Source organism: Hemitrygon akajei, unplaced genomic scaffold (genome assembly GCF_048418815.1).
Source record: "Hemitrygon akajei unplaced genomic scaffold, sHemAka1.3 Scf000037, whole genome shotgun sequence".
NCBI lineage: Eukaryota > Metazoa > Chordata > Chondrichthyes > Myliobatiformes > Dasyatidae > Hemitrygon > Hemitrygon akajei.
The window spans coordinates 1,952,412-1,975,666 of NW_027331923.1; the positions used below are offsets into that span (position 1 = coordinate 1,952,412).

Consider the following 23,255-nt stretch of genomic DNA (forward strand, 5'->3'; position numbering starts at 1 on the left):
GGCGATGGAGCGGAAGGGGACGGGCTGGTCATGGGCCAATTTCCTCCAGCCTATCGTAGCTCAAACGTAACACTGATCCCTGCTGCCATTGGCTGTAGTGCCTGTCGCTCAAATGTGAACTCGGTGGGTGATTAGTTTATATGAACTTCAGTCAGCCTTCCTGTCTTTATGAGTTTGGATTTGGATTTATAACAGGACAGGAAGCAAAATGGGAGAAATGTGAGTTTTTATGTGATGGTGTATCAGTCTCCGAGTTACATTATTAACAATAAAAGGGCAAAGGCCGTGGTGAGGAAGTAGGTGATTTACTGGAGTTCATATGGAGATAATATTGGAAGGGATATCAAACTTGGAATTGTTTGGGATATGATTTAGAAACAGGGAAGGTTGTGTTACTGGCTGGGTCATTCGCTGAGAATCATAATCAGGATAATTTAAGTGAAGAAGTTAAACAATGTAGGGATATGCTTTTCAGTGAATATCCTGATGTGCAGGAAGTCCGCTGTAGCAATGATAGTATCACTGATGGAGAGATTTCTTTGTATGAATTTAAGAAGTCTATTAATAATGCAGGTCAGGTGTCCCCAGGAAAGAGTGATATTTGAAATTATAATTGTATATAATTCGTTTTTGTGAAAATATTAAATGTTTGAATTGTGCATCTACTTTCCTCATGGAAAATGGAAATAGTAGTGCCAATTCTAAAACCTGGCAGATCCCCATTTGATCCTTCTAATTAAGGGCCTATATCGTGAATGTCTCATTTATGTAAACTTATGGAATGTATGGTAATCAAGCGCTTGAGTTATATTTTGGAAAGAGTGATGATAAAGTGTTTTATTAGAGTGGATTCTGGAAGGGTGAAATGACATTAGGTTCAGATTTAGGTTTGGAAGATGATATTCGGAAAGCACAATTAAATACAGATGTTGTAATAGCAGTATTTCGTGATACTGAAAAGAGAAATTATATGAAAGAAAGGACTTTTGATTAAATTAGGAGTGGGGAGATTGTATAATTTTTCACAGTTTTTTATTTGGACGGACTGTGCAAGTACGGGTCGGCATGTTATGTTTGTGTTTCTATGAGATAGAGAATGGGATCCCACAGGGCAGGATTTGTAGCCCTTCATTATTTAATATTATGGTTAATGATATTTTCTCTGAGATGGGAAAATGGGATATCTGGGTAAATCACAATATACAGATGACATAGCTTTATAGATTAGAGGTATTAATTGCAATTTACAATTAATAGGTCAAACAGTGGGCAGATTGATGAGGATTTTAAGCTTTCAGTCGTTAACACACTGCGTGGTTTACAAACAGCATTAATAGACTTGCACTTGATTTTAAATTATATGATTAATATCTTGAGGAAGTGTCAGTGGGAAGATTTCTCAGTATGTGGATGGATAATAAGCTGACGTGGAAGCACCTGTCAGTAAAATAATTGATAAATGTAAAGGAGCTTTAAATCTCCTCAGATATCTATGTGGGTATTCTTGGGTGCAACTTGAAAATCTTTGTTAACCAATTATATTTGTTTAATTTGATCTGTTCTTGATTATGTCTGTGTGGCTTTTGGATCATCTTCATCTTCAAATTAAAAATGTTTGTATGTGATACAATTACAGACTTTAAGATTGTTTTCTAGTGCAGTAATGTTGTCTCCTGTTTTGGCTTTACTGATTGCAATGGGACAATTACCCTCAAAGTAACAGAGGTTCAAGTTGATGTCAACATACTGGATTAATTTGCGGGGGCAAGGAAATGATCATCCTGTTAAAGGTGTGCTGGAGGACGGTTGGGGACATCACAAGAGGAGTGTTTTTTTTTGTTTTTGGTGGCTGGGTTCTATCACTCTGGGAATACGGGTGTATTTGATGATACAATATGTCCTACTGTAGCTTTCTCTGTAACCCCACCTTGTTTTTTCCAATGACTTCAGTTGATTTTAGGTTAGACGATCCGATTCGGTTCTGCCTGAGAGTCTGTTGGTTCATCAGTATATTAATGAACGTTATTATCATACAGTAACACATTTTTACAGATGAATCAAAAGATAAGTTAACTGGGGATGTTGGTGTGGCTGTTTTTGTGTGCCTGAATTGCAGGTAATGATAAAGAAATGACTTAGAGCCATTTATCAGCAGAAGAAGCAGAATTCTTTGCCAACAGCTTAGGCTTACAGTGGGTGGAGGAAATTGGTCCTCATAATTTGCTCAGAATACATTTCGGTTTTGATGAGTCTTAAACAGGTCATTCTGGTAGTAGGTCAGATTGACTGTTGGAAACTTGTCAAACGGTATTTCATGTATAAAGTTTGATTTATATGTCTGCACATTATGGGCCCTGCACATCACACTGTTGAGGGAAATGATGGGGTTGACTGTTTAGCACCAAAAGCTGTTAAATGTTAAGTTGTGGATATAGACCTTCCACTTAGCAAATTAGAAGCTAAAGGGTTGGTAGTGTTAAGAATTAGGGGCTTATGCCAAGACGTAGGATAATGGACATAAGGACATTGGGTTTATAGAAGAAGGGCTTAAAACAAGGGAAGGTATGGTGTTGACATGACATAGAAATGCCCACACTATGCTTAATTATGCCTTGCATCGAATTAGAAAACTTCATTCTGTGTCGTGTACATTTTGTCATTATGAAACTGTCGGAACACATACTATTTCAGTGTGAAGCGTATAAGGCTGAAGAAAAATCAAATGCAGTCTTCAGTACAATCTTTGGGGGGGGGGGTAGATAGTTTTCAGGTAAAAACTTTATTAAATTATGGAACTGACTTTAAATTAATTCACAGTTTGAGCTGGAAAAGGCATGTAATAATTATTTTAATCCTAAGGAACTGGCATATAAGCTAGGAAAGGTGAGTGGGATGTTGGATTATTGGGATGGTCTTAAAATCCAACAAAATGCAACGAAAAAAGCCACAAGAATGGTCAAGACGAAATATGAGGGCAAACTGGCCAATAATATAAATCAGGATACTAAAAGTTTAGTTTTCAGTTACATGAAGAGTGAAAGGGAGATGAGAGTTGATGCTGGACCACTGGAAAATGATGCTGGTGAAGTATTAATGGGGGACAAAGAAATGGCAGATGAACTTAATGAACAATCTTTACTGTCTTTTCCGATCAGTACCGCCCCTACTTGTCCCATTTAACCTGTCTTATTACGGGTGGACTTTAGGACCCGGGAGAGCTCAGGACCCGCCGCCCGCAGCTGCTGTTGAATCCCCGGTGTTTCTGTTCGGTTGAAGGATGCGGTGAACGAGTTAAAATTAATCGATCGACAATTCTCATGTCGTGTTTATTTCACTTCACAGAACCATAGAACACTACAGCACAGAAAACAGGCCATTTGGCGCTTCTAGTCTGTGCGGAAACTTTATTCCGCTAGTCCCATTGACCTGCACCCAGTCCGTAACCCTCCAGTCCTCTCACATCCAGGTATCTATCCAATTTATTCTTAAAACTTAAGAGTGAGCCTGCATTTACCACGTCAGATGGCAGCTTGTTCCACACTCCCACCACTCTCTGAGTGAAGAAGTTCCTCCTAATGTTGCCCCTAAAGCTTTTCCCTTTCACGCTAAAACCATGTCCTCTCGTATTTATCTTTCCTAATCTAAATGGAAAGAACTTACTCGCATTTACTGTCTATACACCACATAATTTTGAAAACCTCTATCAAATCTCCCCTCATTCTTCTACGCTTCAAGGAATAAAGTCCTAACCTATTCAATCTTTCCCTGTAACTCAACTCCTGAAGACCTGGCAACATCCTAGTAAATCTCTGCACTCTTTCAATCTCTCCAACCTCTCCATGGATACCTCTTATCTGAACTTTCTGAACAAACCTCCCATGTGGGACCTTGTCAAAGGCCTTACTACAGTTCATGTAGACAACATCCACAGCCTTTCCTTCACCTACTTAGTTGGTAACCTCCTCGAAAATCTCTTTGAGATTCATTATACACGATCTACCATGCACAAAGCCATACTGACTATCCTTAATCAGCCCTTGGCTGTCCAAATACTTGTAAATCCGATCTCTCAGAAAATTTTCCAATAATTTACATACTACTGATGTCAGGCTCACTGGCCTTTAGTTACCTGGTTTTCTATTGGAGCCTTTTTTAAACAATGGAATTACAAGAGCTACCCTCCAATCCTCCGGCACTGCACCCGTGGCTGAAGACATTTTAAATATTTCTGTCAGGGCCACTGCAATTTCTACTGTAGTCTCTCTCAAGGTCCGAGGAAATATCAAGTCAGGCCCGCATATCTACCTTTATGCGCTGTAAAGCAGCAAGCACCTCCTCCTCTTTAATCTACAAATGTTCCATGACACTACTGCTTGTTTCCCTTCCTTTCATATACACTATGCCAGTTTCCTGAGTAAACACCGATGCAAAAAAACTGTTTCAGATCTCCCCCATCTCGTAAGGCTCCACACATAGATGATCACTCTGATCTTCTAGGGGACCAATTTTGTCCCTTACTACCCTTTTACTCTTAATATACTTGTAGAAACCCTTCAGGGTTTCCTTCACATTATCTGCCAAAACCACCTCATGTCTTTTTTTCCTTCCTAATTTCCTTCTTCAGTATTTTCTTACGTTTTCTATACTCTTTAAGTAACTCATTTGCTCTTTGTTGACTCTACCTGCTATACACCTCTCTCTTTTTCTTAACCAGATCGCCAATATCCCTTGAAAGCCAAGGTTCCCTGTGCCTGTTAACTTTGCCTTTAATCCTGGCAGGAATATGCAAACTCTGCCCTCTCAAAATTTCACATTTGGAGGCATTTCACTTACTGAACACATCCTTGTCAGGAAAAAAAACTTATCCCAATCCACTCTTCTTAGATCCTTTTTCATTTCCACAAAATTGGCCCTTCTCCAATTTAGAACCTCAACTCGAGGACCAGGCCTATCCTTATCCGTAATTAACTTGAAACTGATGTCAATATGGTCACTGGACCTAAAATGTTCACCTACACATACTTCTGTCACCTGACCTGTCTGGTTTCCTGATAGGAGATCAAGTATTGCATCCTCTCTCGTAGGTACCTCTATATATTGATTTAGAAAACTTTCCTGAAAACATTTCGCAAACTCCAAGCCATCTAGCCCTACAACAGTTTGGGAGTCACAGTCAATATGTGGAAAGTTAAAATCCCCTACTATTACAACTTCCTATTTCTTACATTGGTCTACTATCTTTATACAGATTTGCTCCTCCAATTCTCTCTGACTATTGGTCGGTCTATAATACACCCCTATTAGTGTGGTCACACCTTTCCCGTTCCTTAGCTCCACCCATATGGCCTCTGTAGACAAGCCCTCCGGGCTGTCCTGTCTACGCACAGCTGTGATATTTTCCCTGACTAGTAATGCCACTCCTCCCCCTTTCATCCCTCCCCCTCTATCACGTCTGAAACAACAAATATTTCTATCATGTATAAACCTTAGGTGGGAGGTTATCTTTTTGTATTAATGTATTAAAAATAAATTATAAATTCTATCAATGAGAATTACAAATTCTCTTACTGAAGGATTCATATTCAAAATAGTATTCAACAAATCAGATTCTTGCATATATGGGAACTTAGATAATTATTTTTTCTAAAAAAAAGTCTAACCTGAAGATATTGCAGTAAGTGTGTACGAGAGAGAGAATATTTGCTAATTAACTCTTCAAAAGTCATCAATCAACCATGACAAAATAAATGAAAATAAAAATAAATAAATCTGCAAAAAAAGCAGATCCCCTTAATCACTAAAGTTAATCACAAAAATTTTGGGAGAGAGAACTTAATATGACCTTTGTTAATAAAGATGGTCAATTCTTCTTTGATATGTGCCAGTCAGTGTTTAATTCAATTTAAAATAGTTCACTGTTACTATTTAACAAAGGAGAGACTATCCAAAATATTTCCTAACATAGACAATTATTGCGATTGGTATAAAACTGAAGTATCCACTTTTTCACATATGTTCTGGTCATGTTCTTCATCAAAATCTTTTTGGAAATCTTTATTTTCTACAATTTCTAAAGCTCTGAAAATTAATTTACAACCTAATGTACAAACCTTTGATTTCTGTGTATACATGCAGTCCTCGCATGACCTTTATCCTCATCCACCTCACTATCTGCTCTAACAATCTGGTTCCCCACCCACTGCAAATCGAGGTTAACCCCCTTCCGCCCCCCCGAACAGCACTGGCAAATCTACACGCAAGGATGTTCGTCCCCCTCCAGTTCAGGGGCAAACCGTCCCTTCGGAACAGGTCCCACCTTCCCGGGAACAAAGCCCAATTGTCCAGAAACATGAAGCCCTCCCTCCTGCACCATCTCCTTAGCCACGTATTTAGCTGCACTCTCCGCACATTTATATTTACAGGGACTTTACTCCTGACGCCGGTCCCGGGACCCGACCCTTTTACAGACCCGGAGCGGAACCGGAGCAGATTCTCAGCCACTGGTTTTCACCCCCGGTCGCAAAGAGAGGATAAAGTTTCCCCGTGAATTTATTCCCAGTGAAGGTATGGAGATGGGACTTGGTCTCCGCGTTGTAAAATGAAACTGTCCCGGGCTCGTAACTGAGATAAACTCCCACCCTCCCGGGGATGGGACCGGCAGCGAGACGCGACTCAGGGGAGGGGAGACCAGACAAGTCATAATCCCGATGTAACACGTCACCAACCCGCCCGATGACCCAGAATCCGGTCTCCGGACTCAGACTGAACCGTCTCTTCCTCTCCACAGACTCTGCGGCGACTCCCAGCCACCAGACCCGATTCCCCGTCACCTCCACCTCCCAGTAATGTCTTCCCGATGTGAATCCCTCCGATCCCAGCACACAAGCCCAGTGTGTGAATCTCTTCCCGGTGTCAGGGAGATTCCTCCGGGTCGGGGTCCATCTCACACTCTTCCGATCCTCAGACACCTCGAGACACGGATTCGCCGTTTCCACATCCAGGGTGACAGAGACTAGGGGGAGAAGCAGAGAATTAGAGAGTCCCCAGGGATCGGGTGGTGACTCGGGCGGCGCAGCCCCGGGGAACGGGCGGAGACTCGGGCAGCGGGGCCCCGGGTATCGGTGGGGGGGGGGGGGGGTGGGGGGGAGACTCGGGCAGCGCGGCCCCAATGATCGGGGGGAGACTCGGGCAGCGCGGCCCCGGGGATCGGGGGGTTTTCCGCTGGACGGAGAGCAGAGAGACCCCTGGCCCTTGACTCCTCAGACAGGGGAAACATCCTTCCTCACTCCTGCCTGTTGACCCCTGAATGAATTTTGTGTTCCCATGAGATCTCCTCTCATTCTTCGAAACTGGGAACAGAGAACTTAGAGCAGTACAGCACAGGAACAGGCCCGTCATACAATGTTCACATTCATTTGTGAGTGTGAAGTGGGGCAGTGTGATGGTTTGAGACAGTAAAGGAGGTGATAATGGGAACCGGTAGGGGAGAGATGAATGGCAGATTGAACCAGGAGGGGGAGGGGTGGAAAGCCTGTGGGTGAACTGTGTGTGTAGACGTAATGAGAAGCTGGAGGGGGCAAAGATGGTAGATGAGGATGACTTTGTCCCCTTTCCCACAACCCCATCCTCCGCAGCCCCTCATTAGGACAGGGGATGATTTTGCAGGAACCCTTAAGCAACACAGGTCTTGATGAAGTGTTTCAGTCTGAACAGTCGACTGTTTACTCTTTTTCATAGAAACTTCCCGGCCTGCTGTTCCCCCAACAATTTGTGTGTGTTACTCTGCTTTAAATATACTCAATTATTTGGCCTCCACAGCTGCCTGTGGCAGATTCACTATCCTGTGGATAAAGGAATTCCTCCTCATCTCTGTCCTAAATGGACATCCCTATAGTCGAAGGCTGAGCTTACCGTTCTCGACCCACCCACATCCTCCCAACATCAACTCTTTCCAGACAGGTGTCAGAGAGATCTGGCGAGACCCTTCATCTGGACCTGTGTAGCTTGGATTACCAGCATCTGCAGATTTTCTCCTGTTTGATTTTTAAAGCAGAAGTTGGTAAGTAAACTTCTTGATCAGTAGGAGTCACAAAATTTATGGGGAGGAGGCGGGAGAATAGGGTTGTGTGCGATAATAAATCAGCTATTCTTCTAAACTCCAGTGAGTACAGGCCCAGAACCAACAAACACTCCTCATATGCTAACTCTTTCATTCCCGGAATCATTCTTGTGAGCCTCCTGGACCCTCTCCAATGCCAGCACATCTTTTCCGATATACGCGACCCAAAAATGCTCACAATACTCCAAGTGTGGTCTGACCAATGCCTTATAAAACCTCAGAATTACATCCTTGCTCTTGTATTCTAATCCTCTCGAAATGAAAGCAAGCATTGAGTTTGCAAATCTTACCATTGACACAAACTGCAAGTTAACCTTCAGGGAATCCTGCACAAGGACACCCATGTCCCTTTGCACCTCTGATTTTTGAATTTTCCCCCTGTTTATAGAATTGTCTATGTCTTTATTCCTTCAACCAAAGTCGCACCTGCCTAAGTTTGTACCTGTCAAACTCTATCTGTGCTACAAGATCCTTATTACGTATACTGGTGCATTCAAATAAGATCATAAGACAAAGCAGCAGAAGCCGGCCATTCGGCCCTTCGAATCTGCTCCACCATTTTATCATGAACTGATCCATTCTCCCATTTAGTCCCACTCCCCCACCTTCTCACCATGACCTTTGATGCCCTGGCTACTCATATACCTATGAATCGCTGTCTTAAATACACCCAATGACTTGGCCTCCACTGCTGCAAGAAATTCACAGATTCACCACCCTCTGGCTCAAAAAATTTCTTCGCATCTCCGTTCTGAATGGGCGCCCTTCAATACTTAAGTCATGCTCTCTCGTACTAGACTCCCCCATCATGGGAAAGAACTTTGCCACATCCACTCTGTCCATGCCTTTTAACATTCGACATGTTTATGTGAGGTTCCCCCTCATTCTTCTAAACTGCGCGGAGTACAGTCCAAGAGCGGTCAAATGTTCCTCATATGTTAACCCTCTCATTCCCGGAATAATTCTAGTTAATCTTCTCTGAACCGTCTCCAATGTCAGAACATAATTCCTTAAATGAGGATCCCAAAACTGCACACAGTATTCCAAGTGAGGTCTTACCAGTTCCTTATAGAGCCTCAACATCACATCCCTGCTCCTATAATCTATATTCATTCCTCTAGAAATGAATGCCAACATTGCATTCACCTTCTTCAACACCGACTCAACCTGGAGGTTAACCTCAAGGACATCCTGCACGAGCACTCCCAAGTCCCATTGCATTTTAGAATTTTGAATTCTCTCTCGATTTAAATAATAGTCTGCCCATTTATTTCTTCTAACAACGTGCATGACCATACACTTTTCAACATTGTATTTCATTTGCCACTTCTTTCACCATTCTCGTAATCTATCCAAGTCTCTCTGCAAACTCTCTGTTTCCTCAGCACTACCGTCCCCTCCACTTATCTTTCTATCATCAGCAAACTTAGCCACAAAGTCATCTATTCCATAATTCAAATCATTGATATACAACGTAAAAAGAAGCGGCCCCAACACGGACCCCTGTGGAACACCACTGGTAGCTGGCAGTCAACTAGAATGGGATCCCTTTATTCCCAATCTCTGTTTCCTGTCAATCAGCCAACGCTCTATCCACATATGTAACTTACCAGTAATTGCATGTGCGCTTATCTTGTTTAGCAGCCTCATGTGTGGCACCTCGTCCATGGCCTTCTGAAAATCCAAATAAACAACATCCAGTGCATCTCCCTTGTCTAGCCTACTTGTAATCTCCTCAAAAATTTCAATGCGTTTGTCAGGCAGGATTTTCCTTTAAGGAAACCATGCTGAGTTTGGCCTATCTTGTCATATGCCTCCAGGTACTCCGTAACTTCATCCTTGACAATTGACTCCAGCAACTTCCCAACCATTTCTCAAGCTAACAGGTCTATAATTTACTTTTTGCTTCTCTGCCCCTTTGTTAAATACCAGAGTGGCATTTACAATCTTCCACTCCTCCGGAACCATGCCAGAGTCTATTGACTTTTGAAAGATCATTGCTGATGCCTCCGCGATCTCCACAGTTACTTCCTTCAAAACACAAGGGTGCATTCCATCTGGTCCTGGAGATTTATCTACCCTTAGACTATTCAGCTTCCTGAGTACTTTCTCTGTCGTAACTGTGACTGTGCACACTTCTCTTCCCTGACACCCTTGAGTGTCCGGTATACTGCTGATATCTTCCTCAGTGAGGACTGATGCAAATACTCGTTCGGTTCCTCAGCCATCTCCTTATCTCCCATTACAATTTCTCCCGCATCATTTTCTATCGGTCCTATATCCACTCTCACCTGTTTTTCTTACTCTTTATCTACTTGAAAAAGCTTTTAGTATCTTCTTTGATATTATTTGCGAGCTTCCTTTCATAGTTCATCTTTTCCCTCTTAATGGCCCTCTTAGTTTTCTTTTGTAAGCTTTTAAAAACTTCCCTATCCTCTGACTTCCCACTAATTTTTGCTTCCTTGAATGTCCTCTCCTTTGCTTTTACTTTGGCTTTCACTTCTCTTGTCAGCCACAGTCGCATCCTTTTTCCATTCGAAAATTTCTTCTTTTTTGGAATATATCTGTGTTGCACATTCCTCACTTCTCGCATAAACTCCAGCCACTGCTGCTCTGCCGTCCTCCCGCTAGTGTCCCTTTGCAGTCAAATTTGGCCAGTTCCTTTCTCATGCCACTGTAATTTCCTTTACTCCACTGCAATACCGACACATCGGATTTCGGCTTCTCTTTCTCAAATTTCACAGTGAACTCAATCATGTTACGATCACTGCCTCCAAAGGGTTCTTTCACCTCAATCTCTCTAATCACCTCTGGGTCATTACACAATATCCAATCCAGTACCTCTGATCCCCTAGTGGGCTCAACAACAAGCTGTTCTGAAAAACCATCTCGTAGACAATCTACAAATTCTCTGTCTTGAGATCCAGTGTCGACCTGAATTACCCAATCCACTCGCATGTTAAAATCCCCCACAATTATAATAACACTGCCCTTCTGGCAAGCCTTTTCTATTTCCCGTTGTAATTTGTAGTCCACCTCACTGCAGCTGTTAGGAGGCCTGTAGATAACAGCCATCAGGGTCCTTTTACCCCTGCTATTTCTTAGCTCAACCCAGAAAGATTCAGCACCTTTCATCTTATGTCACCTCTTTCTAATGATTTAATATGATTTCCATGCCACCCACTCAGCCTACCTGCCTATCCTTCCGATACACCGTGTATCCTTGGACGTTCAGCTCTCAGAGACATGCATCCTTTAGCCACGTCTCAGTGATGGCCACAAAATTATACCTGCCAATCTGTAGCTGTACGACAAGATCATCTACCTTATTCCTTATGCTGTGTGTATTTAAGAAAAACACCTTAGGTCCAGTATTTGGTACTTTTCGCATTCATTGCACTGCACCTCATCCCATTGGCTGCAAATTTGTCCCATCACCTGCCTGTCCTTCCTGGCATCCTTACTGCTCACTATCTTAGATTTATTTCTGTTTTCCCACTCCTCCACTCTATCATTCCGGTTTACCATTCCCCTGCCAAATTAGTTTAAACCCTCCCTAACAGCTCTATTAAACATTCCCGCTATGATATTGATCCCCTTCGGGTTCAGGTGTAACCGTCCTTTTTGAACAGGTAATACTTCCCCCAGAAGAGATCCCAATGATCCAAGAATCTGAAGCCCTGACCCCTGCACCAGTCTCTCAGCCTCGCATTCATCTGCCTGATCCTACTATTCTTGCCCTCGCTAGCACGTGGCACAGGTAGCAATCCTGAGATTACTACCCTGGAGGTCCTGCTTCTCAGCTTCATTCCTAACTCCTGGAAATCTCTCTTCAGGACCTCCTCCCTTTTCCTCTCTATGTCATTGGTACCAACATGTACCAAGACAGCTGGCTGCTCGCCCTCTCCCTTCAGGATATTCTGGACCCGATTCGAGACATCCCGTACCCTGGCAACTGGGAGGCAGCACACCATGCGGGTATCTCTATCAGTCTCACAGAATCTCCTGTCTGTTCCCCTGACTATGGAATCCCCTATGACTACCGCATTCCTCTTCTCCCTCCTTCCCTCCTGCACAACAGCGCCATGCTCAGTGCCAGAGACCCGGTCATCGTGGCCATCCCCTGTCAGGTCATCTCCCTCAACAGCATCCGAAACGATATACTTGTTGCTGAGGGGGGCAGCCACAGGGGTGCTCTCCACTATCCGGGCATTTCCCTTCCCACTCCTGACAGTCACCCAGTTTTCTGACCCCTGTAGCCTAGGGATGACTACCTCCCTGTAGCTCCTGTCTATGACCTCTTCATTTTCTCTAATATGCAGTAGGTCATCAACCTGCAGCTCCAGATCCCAAACACGGTCTCCGAGGAGCTGAATCTCGGTTCACCTGGTGCAGATGTGGCCATCAGGGAGGCTGGAGGTCTCCCAGGTTTCCCACATCTGACACCCTGAACGACGCACTAACCCTGCAGACATGCTACCTAATTCTACAGGAATGAAACAAAGAAAGATAGGTCTACTCACCCACTTACTTTGCCAAACACACGAACTTTTTAAACCGTTAGCTAATGTGCCCTGCTGTTCCCCCGTCCGCCGGGCCGATTTGCCAAAGGGGAGAAAAAGAGTCGGTGCCTCGCTCTCGCCTCTTCCCGTTACCGCCTAAGCCCGTTGAGCCAAAGCCCTACACTCTGCTGCCACCCACTCCGCTGCCCGATGTATAGGGTGGTCATCTTTTTAAACTCTCCGCGCTGTCCTGCGCAGTCTCGCCGTTCTTGTACGCAAAGTTTATTTTTTAGAAAACTGCCTTCCTTCAGAATTTAGCTCCCACACCGCCCCTCTTTTCCCAATCCAAAAAAAAAAAACACCTTCAGTCCTGTATTCATCAGCCGATTCCACACTGTCCACATGAAATTCAGCAAGGCCTTTGATGTCGATGATAGACCACACTTGGAGCATTGTCTGCATTTCCGGTTCCCGAATATGGGGAGGATGTCATTACATGGGGCAGGAGGCTTCATGAGGATGTTACCAGGACTGGGGGCTTGGGTTAAAAGCAGAGAGTGGATAAGCTTGGGCTATTCAGCTGTAGTGTACGATGTTCAGGTATGGCCCGTTATCGAGGTAAATAATTCATAAGGAGCTTAAATGAAGTTTCTTCTTCCAAGAATTGGGAGTACAGAACCAAAGGCCTCAGATTGAAAGTGAGACGGGAATTTTTTCTGAGTGGTCTATCGGGTGACATTCCAATAGAGAGGGAGGTTGGTAAATGGAATTTGCCCTCAAACACTGCAGAAAAAGGTAAAAAATAAAATATTTTAAAATAAATTTGGGCACGTACACAGATGGAAAATGGTTAGAGGGATGGGGGGGCAAACACACACAAATGGGCCATGCTCAAGAAGACATCTTAGTCTTGCAGATTGATGAAGTGGGCCGTCAGTTCAACATCCATCAAACCCTCCCAGATCATCCTCCTGAGGAATCTCATCCCGGACTCTGTCTGTGAAGTGTTGATGTGACGTCACGTCAGAGGACAGCTCAATGCCACAGAACAGACAGACTGGGTAAGGACGGCAGATTTCAAACCTAAATGGGAATTTATGCCTATTTCTGTGGACGTATGTCATACTCTGATAGTATGTGTGTGTGTGTGTGTGTGTGTGTGTGTTGATTGTGGTAAATATCCGTGTGGTGTGTATACACATTGAAGGAGAGTATGGTGCACGTTGAATAATTTGTATGTTACAGTGAGTCATCACATGTCTGGTGTGTGTTGACAATGTGTCACACGTGATTGAGTTGTTTAAATGAATAAATGACTGTCTCTGAAGAGACTGGTTTCCAGGTTACTGAGGGAAATAATAACGTACATTGCTGAGGCTCTGACTACAATCTGCCAGTCCTTCCTGTGTATGTGTGTGAGGGAGCTTTGCCCGGCCGGTTATGCTGTGTGTGCTTCTCCCGAGATGAAATCTTGACCCATGTCAATGCTTGTTGGTGTGTCCGAGCTCATTCTCACAATGCTTCAATGCTTCACCATAAGACATAGGAGCAGAATTAGGCCATTTGCCTATCGAGTCTGCTCCGTCATTCAATCATGGCTGATCCTTTTGTTCCCTCCTCAGCCCCACTCCCTTCTCCCCGTAACCTTTGATGCTGTGTCCAATCTAGAACCTATCAAGCTCTGCCTTAAATACACAGAACAAGTTCCACAAATTCACCAGCTGCTGGCTCAAATTTCTCCGCATCTGTTTTAAATAGACGCCCCTCTATCTTGAGGCTGTGCCCTCTTGTCCTAAACTCCACCGCCATGGGAAACATCCTTTCCACATCTACTCTGTCTAGGACTTTCAACATTCGAAAGGTTTCAATGAGATCCCCCCTCATCTTTCTAAATTCCAGCGAGTACAGACACAGAGCTATCAAACGTTTCTCGTATGATAACCCTTTCATTCCCGGAATCATCCTTATGAAATGAACCTTCTGCAATGCCAGCACATCTTTTCTTAGATGAGGAGCCCAAAATTGTTCACAATACTCAAGGTGAGGCTTCACCAGTGCCTTATAAAGCCTCAGCATCACATCCCTGCTCTTGAATTGAATGCTATCAAAATCCCTTGAATTGAATGCTAACGTTGGATTTGCCTTCTTCACCACTGACTCTATCTGCAAGTTAACCCTTAGTGTATTCTGCAGAATGACTGCTAAGTCCATTTTCATCTCAGCTTTTTGGGTTTTCTCCCCATCTGAAAAAAAAAATCTGCACATTATTTCTATGACAACAGTGCATGGCCATGCATTTTCCAACATTGTATATCACTTGCCACCTCCCTTCCCATTCTCCTCATCCAAGTCCTTGACCAGCCTAACTGTTCCCTCAACACGACCGGCCCCTCCACCAATCTTCGTATCATCTGCAAACTTGGAAACGAAGCCATCTACTCTAGGACATGAGGGTAGGACTTCAGGATTGAAGGACGGCCTTTTAGAACTGCTATGTGGAGAAATTACTTTAGTCAGTGTGTGGAAAATCTGTGGAATTTGTTGCCACAAGTGGCTGTTAAGGCCAAGTCATATTTAAGACAGAGATAGATAGGTTCTTGATTAGCTAGGGCATCAAAGGGTATAGGGTGAAAGCAAGGGAGTCGGGATGACTGGAAGAATTGGATCAGCCCATGACTGAATGGTGGAGCAGACTCGATGAGCCGAATGGCATATTTCTGCTCCTATATCTTATAGTTTATTCCATCAGCTAGATCTTGATATACAGCGTAACATGATGTTGTCCTAAGACTGACCCCTGTGGAACACGAGTCACTGGCAGCCAACCAGAAAAGGATACCTTTACTCTCATTCGCTGTTTCCTACCAATCAGCCAATGTTCTAACCATGCCTGTAACTTTTCTGTAATACCCTGGCCTCTTAAACTGGTTACCACCTTCATGTGTGGCACCTTGTCAAAGGCCCTCTGAGATTCCAAATATACAACATCCACTGCATCCCCTTTATCTATCCTGCTTGTAATCTCCTCAAAGAATCCCAACAGGTTTGTCAGGCAGCATATTCCCTTAACGAAGCCATGCTGACTTGTCCTGTCTTGTCCAGTGTCACCAAGTATTCCATAACCTCATACTTAACAATTGGCTCCAATTTCTTCCCAACCACAGAGGTGAGGCTAACTGGTCAATAATTTCCTTTCTGCTGCCTTCCTCCTTACTTAAAAGGCTAAGTGACATTTGCCATTTTCCAGTCCTCTGGCACCATGCCAGGGTCCAGTGATTTTTGAAAGATCATTTAAAATGCCTCCATAATTTCTACTGCGACCTCTTTCAGAACACTAGGGTGAAGTTCACCTGGTCCGGGTGACTTATGTACCTTTAGGGCTTTCAGCTTTTTGAGCACCTTCTCCCTTGTAACAGTAACTGCACTCACTTCCCTTCCCTCGCACTCTTCAACACCGGGCCCAGTGCTAGTGTCTTCCACAGTGAAGACTGGTGCAAAATATGTGGTTTATCTGCCATCTCTTTATACTGTGTTATTATATATCCAGCCTCATTTTCTAGCGGTCCTATATCCACTCTCATCTCTGTTTTATTTTTTTACAATACTTGAAAAACAATTTGATATTGTTTGCTAATTTGTTTTACAAAGACAGGTGTGTAAAAAGGGCCTGAAGGATCATTGGAGACAGAGTCACCCCAACCACAAACAGTACCAGTTGCTACCATCCGGGATACAGTACCGCAGCATAAAAGCCAGGATCAACAGGATGCAGGACAGCTTCTTCAACCAGGCCATCAGACTGATTAACTCATGTGGGCACAACTGTATTTCTATGTTATATTAACCAGCCTGTTGTACATATTATTCATCATAAATTACTATAAACTGCACATCACACATTTAGATGGAGACCTAACGTAAAGATTTTTAATCTTCATGTATATGAAGGATGTAAGTAATAAAGTCAATTCAATTCAAATCAATTTCTTATTTACTTTTTCTCACCCAATCATCCTTTTAGTTCTTCTCTGTAGCTATTTAAAAGCTTCCTAATCATCCGTCTTCCTACTAGTTTTTGTTTAGTTGTATGCCCTCCCTTTTGCCTTTACAATAACTTGTCTTCCCTTGTCAGCCATGGTTTTACTATTTTGCCATTTTAGTATTTATTTATTTTTGGAATACATCTATCCTTCACCTTCGTCATTTTCCCAGAAACTGACACCATTTCTGCTCTGTTGTCATCCCTGCCAGCATCTCCTTCTAATTTGCTTTGGCCAACTCCTCTCTCACCACTGTAATTTCTTTCACTTCTGTGAAATACTATAATGTCAGACTTTACTTTCTCTTTATCAAATTTCAAGTTGAACTCAGTCACGTTGTGAGTACTGCTTCCTAAGGTTTCTTTTAACTACTCACTTCTGGTTCAATACATAACACCCAATCCAGTAGAGCTGTTCCCCGAGTAGGCTCAACGACAAACTGCTCTAGAAAGCCACCACATTGCATTCAACAAACTCACTCTCTTGAGATCCTTTACCAACCTGATTTTCCCAATTGACCTGCATGTTGAAATCACCCATGATTATCATAACATTGTCCTTTTCATCAGCCTTTTCTATTTCCAGTTTTAATCTGTGGGCCTCAACCTACTGACTGCTGGGAGGCCTGTATATGACTGCTGTCAGTGTCATTTTTACTTTTGCAGTTCCTTACCTCAACCTACAAGGATTCAACATCTTCCAATCCTATGTCATGTCTTTCTATTGATTTACCATCAGAGCCACACCACCCCATCGGCCTTCCTTCCTTCCTATACCTCAGATACACTGTGTAACCTTGGACATTCAGATCCCAACTACAACCGTCCTTCAGCCACGATTCCGTGATGGCCACAACATCATACCTGACAATCGGTAATAGTGCAACAAGATCATCCACCTTATTTCTCATACTCCATGCATTGAGATATAACACTTCGTGTACTATATCTGCTACCCATTTTAATTCTGCATCTCTAATGCACTGATAGTCACCCTGCTGGCTGCAATTTTGTCCTCTCATCTGTCCGCCTTATCTGACAGTCTGACTGCACGCTATCTTTGCATTTTTACCATCAGTCCTATCCCTTCACTCCAATTCCCAACCCCACCCCCACCAAATTAGTTCAGACCCTCCCCAACAGCTCCATCTAACCTTTCTGTGAGAATATTGTTCTCCCTTTTGAGCAGGTCATTCCTCCTCCAGAAGAGATCCCAATGATCGAAGAATCTGAAAACATGCCCCCTGCACCATCTTCTCAGCCATGTTTATCTGTCAAATTATCCTGTTTCTACCCTCATCAGCACGTGGCACAGGCAGCAATCCAGAAATTACAATCCCGGAGGTGCTGCTTCTGAGCTTTCTACCAAACTCTCCAAATTATATTTTCAGGACCTCTTTGCTTTTACTTCCTATGTAATTGGCTCCAAAATGTGCCAGGATATCTGGCTGTTTTCCCTCCCTCTCTAAAATGCTGCGGATATGATCCGAGACATCCCTGACCCTGGCACCTGGGAGGCAACATAACATTCGGGTATCCCCTTCACATCCACAGATTTTCCTGTCTGTTCCCCTGCCGATTGAGTCCCCTGTCACTACAGCTCCCCTCTTCTCCATCTAACATCAGTGAGAGTTGCGGGTTCAGGAGGGGGGTGGGGTGAAGACCTGTGTCAGTCAGAGTCTGCACTCACAGCGCACGAAGGATTTGTGTATTTTTCTGACAATCCTGATCACCGCACTGCTACCCGCTTTTATTCCCTACAATATCATGAAATCTGTATTAATCTCCCATTTCCTGTGGAAGGATTCAAGCTCATGTCTTGGTGTGTTAGTGCAGTGTGTCTGGAATCAGGACACAGTGGTTCATCTGCCAATCCCGTGTATTGGTTGTATTGTGACCCTGTGCTGGTGTGTTCAGGGGTCTGACATCTCCAGCTGACCATGTGACAGTGATGCCCCCCAGTTGGTGCCGTTGATGTGGAATAAACATCAGTTCCCTTTCAGCCCATTATTACAGCCAATCCTTGCCTCAGATGTAACTTAGTTGTGTCTCATAAACAAAGAGAAATGAATCTTTGTAAGTTTTACCTCGGTTAATAGCATCAAGTGTTTCTCTCAGCACTGTGTTCAACAAATAGATGTGATCAAATTTTTCAACTGGTAGGGCCTCATCTGTCACTGATAATTCCTGGACATCGTCACTGATTCTGTAAATATTAAACTGCTGGTGATAAGCTGGAATTTTGAAGTATTTTACAAATCCATACAGGGTTTCAGTAAAGAGCATGTCCTACCTCCTGTTTCGATGAGCTTCCTCCTGAAGTAAATAAAAGCACAAATCTGATTAGACTTGGACTTACTGTCCACGTCCTGAATTTCATCCAAATCATTCCAAGATGTTGAAACTTCCCACTCCCACAGTCAGTCACACACACGGACAATACAGAACCACGGAGAGAATTAAAGACGAAAGTTTCTGAAAATTAGACCATTACTGAGAGGATGGAACTGACAGGAGAGACAGGACAGGCTGTGCATTATCATCTGGATAAGACGTCAGAATGATAAAATGGAACAATTTAAAATCAGTGATGGATTTGCTTGCGCGAAGGTGGAAAAAGTACCTCATTATGGCGAACACGAGAGGACACAGGTGCTTGGAAGTAGACACAGCTGCCGGCAACGAAGATGGAGGTGGATGCGATAGGATCTCTCACGAGACTCCCACACAGGTACATGGAGCTTGGAAAAATAGAGATCTATGGCCAACTGGAGGTAATTTCTAAAGTGAGTAGATGTTCGGCACAGCATTGTGGGCCAAAGAGACTGTATTGTGCTGTAGGTTTTCTTTGTTTCTGTGTTTCTATTTATGGGGAGACCTTCAGTCAAAGATAAAATGCCAGCTGGTTTTTAATAAATCCCACAAGAAATTTAGTGAAGAGGATGTGGAACTCGCTGCCACAGGAGTGGTTGAAATGGAACAGCAGAGACTGACTGTAATGGGGAGGCTGGATAAACACGTGAGGGACCAGGGAGTTCGGGCACTGTTGCTGGGTGCTGTGAGTAGGTGGCAGGAGGATTGTGGCTGAGGGGAAATTGATAGAAGATGGACCGAATGGCCTGCTCTTGACGGAGAATGGGACACAATCCCATGTAAAACTTATCCGAAAAAGTAGAGACAGTGAAAGATTCCGTAATCTGATGGAAACTGGATATGGAGGATAAGTCTGATGTGTGGGTCACATTCTTTGTTCTCATTGATTGACAGAGAGACCCTCACACCAAACACACTCACAGCCTGTGACTGGAACTGGGTGTTAATGGGAGTTTTAGAGGATATTTAATGTGATAATTAAGGACACAATCAGCAGCTCTGTGTTATGATCAGAGTAAATCATTTCAGAAAAGATTGCATTCTGACCTGGGATGTACAGAAGTTGTGGAAGTCCAGTTTTGGGGAAACAACAACCCTGAATAGTTGCATCGATTGTTTGCTGAGAAACAGTTTACTGCCATTTGTAAATGCTGTGTGTAGGAGCAACACGTCTGTTTTCTGTCTGCATTGTATTCTGTGTTATGTGTTTATTACGATAACCAGTCAGGTGAGTGGGGACATGGTAAAAGTGAAGGGAATAAGTTACGTATTCATACTTTGTTCTGGGCTGTTTTGATCCTGGGACTGGCAAATGCCATATCTTTTGTTGACCGATTAATTGCAGTTTAATTTACGATTAATTATGCTGAAATTTCATCGCTTAAATATTGTATGTTGCTGATAAAGGATCAAATATCTGTCTCCGATATTTATAATGTCATTAATGGAGTGATTGGAGGTTCGTCATGCAAGGAGAACACTCTGTGTGAGGTCTCCAGCAGCGGCAATTGATTTGGTAGAATTGGCCGCTGTGTTGTGTTTATTTCAAATATACCGCTGTTCATTTAGTTCAATTTGACAGAAATAAATTGAAATGTAATCCCTCACCTTGAGAAATATCACACCGTCTTTTTGATTCATCTGTTCCTTTAACTTAGTGATTTCCTCCTGAATAATCCTTATATTCTCTTGAATTTTAAGAAGATTTTTCTCCATTGGTTTGAGAATCCTCTTCTCTTCTTCCCTGAGATCCCAGAGTAAGCTCTGCTCTTTCTCAGTGATAATCTGGCGCAGTTCAGCAAACTGGGATGTGATGTGAGTCTGAACGCTGTGTGACTGTTCCTGTCGAATGAAACGTGAAGATTAGTTTACTGCATTGCTGTGTTCTATTTCCTTATGACATAAAAGTGACCATTCGGTCCATTGGGGTCCATACTACTTCTGAGACATTCCCGTCAACCCCATTCCCTCACATTTTCCTGAAACTTATTCTCCCTCAGTGACCCATTAACTCCCAGCTGATTCACATCACTCTCCCCCACCTTCACAGGGTTAATTGTAATTAACCATTCATCCAGCATGTCCCTGGGATGTGTCTGAAACTGTCATGAGCACAGGGAGAACATGCAAACTCCACACAGACAGCAGCAGAGGTCAGGATCGAACCCAGGTCACTGGAGCTGCGATACTATGTTATTCTGCATTAAATGGAGCAAAACTCGACAGTAATATCAGAAATTCCGCTCAGGAAGCCTCACCTGAACTCCGGAAATCTTCTCTTTCTGTTGCTGCTCCTTTTCCTGGAAGTCTGATTTCTTTTTTGTGAGAGAGTCTAAGGAAGATTTTACCTGATCCTGAAAGTCAGAGAGTGAAGGAAATAGAAACAAAGATGCATCAAAAGAAACAGGTGATCAAACCCGATTATCACACAAAATGCCGGAGGAACTCAGTGAGTCAGGCAGCATGTATTCAGGGGAAATAAACAGTCTGTGTTTCCGGATAAGATCCTTCATTCGGACTGGGAAGGAATGGGACAGATTGCAGAATAAAAATGTTGGGTATGAGAACCAGCTGACAGGTGACGGGTGAGACAACGTGAGGGGGAACGTGGGGGAGGGTGTTGAAGTGAGAAGCTGAGAGGAGACAGCTGGAACAGGTAAATGGCTGGAGAAGAAGGAATCTAATACGGGAGGACAATCGACCATGGAAGAAACAGGAGGAACTGGGCTGTTTGCGGCCCGAATGGTGACGAGGGAGGAGGTTAGGAGTCAAGTGTAGTACTTGTCCGGTTTGCAGGTGTCAGTGCCAGGAGAGAGATCAGTGGGGAGGAGCGAGTGGATCAGGGCGATACAGGACGTGGACCGCGATCCGAATAGAGAGCGGAGAGCTGCTGGGTGCGGAGGTGGGCTGTGGGGCGGAGAGATGCTAGAATCCCGTTGGAGATGGCGGAAGTTGCAGAGAGTTATGTGTTAGTTATTGAGGCTCGTGTGATGATATGTAGGACACTGGAAATATTTTAAGTATTAAACTAACGTTAGTTTTTACCTTGTAGATTTTAACAGCTCCTTTAATCGGCCTGAAGCAGTGTTCTCTGTGTTCCTCCGCCACTGCACACATCACACAGATCAGTGTCTTGTCCGTTTCACAAAACAGCTTCAGTTCTTCCTCATGTTCCTCGCAGTGACGATTACTTTCCTTCCCTTTCGTATTCAGGTTTAGATTTCGAACTTTTTGTGTCAGATTTGCTAAGGCCCGATTCACCCTGAGGGTGCGGTCAGCAAACACCGCTCTACATTCCGGGCAGGAGTTTCTCTGCTCCCTTTCCCAACACTGTGTGATGCAAGAGCGACAGAAGTTGTGTCCGCACTCCAGTATAACCGGATCGGTGAAGAAATCCAGGCAGACGGGACAAATTACCTCCTCGCTCAAACTCTCGTTCTCTCCTTTCGAAGCCATGTTAACTCCCAGCACTTCCTGATTCAGAATGATTTCACTTTCGGGGAGCTGCTGATCCCCTGCAGTACCGCGATTGTTCACTACGCGAGCTGCAGACTCGGGGAATCAAACAACACACACACAATGCTGGTGGAACACAGCAGGCCAGGCAGCATCTGTAGGGAGAAGCACTGTCGACGGTTCGGGCCGAGACCCTTCATCAGGAGAGCTGGTGTGGTATACTGCGTCCAGTGCTCCCGGTGTGGCCTTTTATATATTGGTCAGACCCGACGCAGACTGTGAGATCGTTTCGGTGAACACCTACGCTCGGTCCGCCGGAGAAAGCAGGATCTCCCAGTGGCCACACATTTTAATTCCACGTCCCATTCCCATTCTGATATGTCTATACATGGACTCCTCTACTATCAAGATGAAGCCACATTCAGGTTGGAGGAACAACATCTGGGTAGCCTCCAACCTGATGGCATAAGCATTGACTTCTCTCACTTCCGTTAATGCCCCTCCTCCCCTACCTACCCCATCCCTGACATATTTAGTTGTTTGTTTTTTTTTAATCTCTCTTTGACCATAACTCTGCCTGTTCTCCATCTCTCTCTGGTGCTCCCCCTCCCCCTTTCTTTCTGCCTAGGCCTCCCGTCCCATGATCCTTTCCCTTCTCCAGCTCTGTATCCCTTTTGCCAATCACCTTTCCAGCTCTTAGCTTCACCCCACCCCCTCCGGTCTTCTCCTATCATTTCGCGTTTTCACCTCCCCCTCCTACTTTCAA

At 43.9% G+C, this 23,255-nt stretch overlaps 1 protein-coding gene across 1 annotated transcript in view; it reads right to left on the minus strand.

Moving 5' to 3' along the window:
- Nucleotides 1–23,255, minus strand: part of LOC140720153 (zinc-binding protein A33-like) — a 51,169-nt gene that overhangs the window by 24,483 nt on the left and 3,431 nt on the right. The window contains exons 2-7 of the mRNA XM_073035037.1: nt 22,079–22,140; nt 21,292–21,387; nt 20,642–20,875; nt 18,954–18,976; nt 18,748–18,866; nt 6,950–7,012 (exon numbers count right to left, since the gene is read on the minus strand). Of these exons, the coding sequence (XP_072891138.1) occupies nt 6,950–7,012; nt 18,748–18,866; nt 18,954–18,976; nt 20,642–20,875; nt 21,292–21,387; nt 22,079–22,140 (597 nt within the window). The remainder of the gene's footprint in view (nt 1–6,949; nt 7,013–18,747; nt 18,867–18,953; nt 18,977–20,641; nt 20,876–21,291; nt 21,388–22,078; nt 22,141–23,255) is intronic.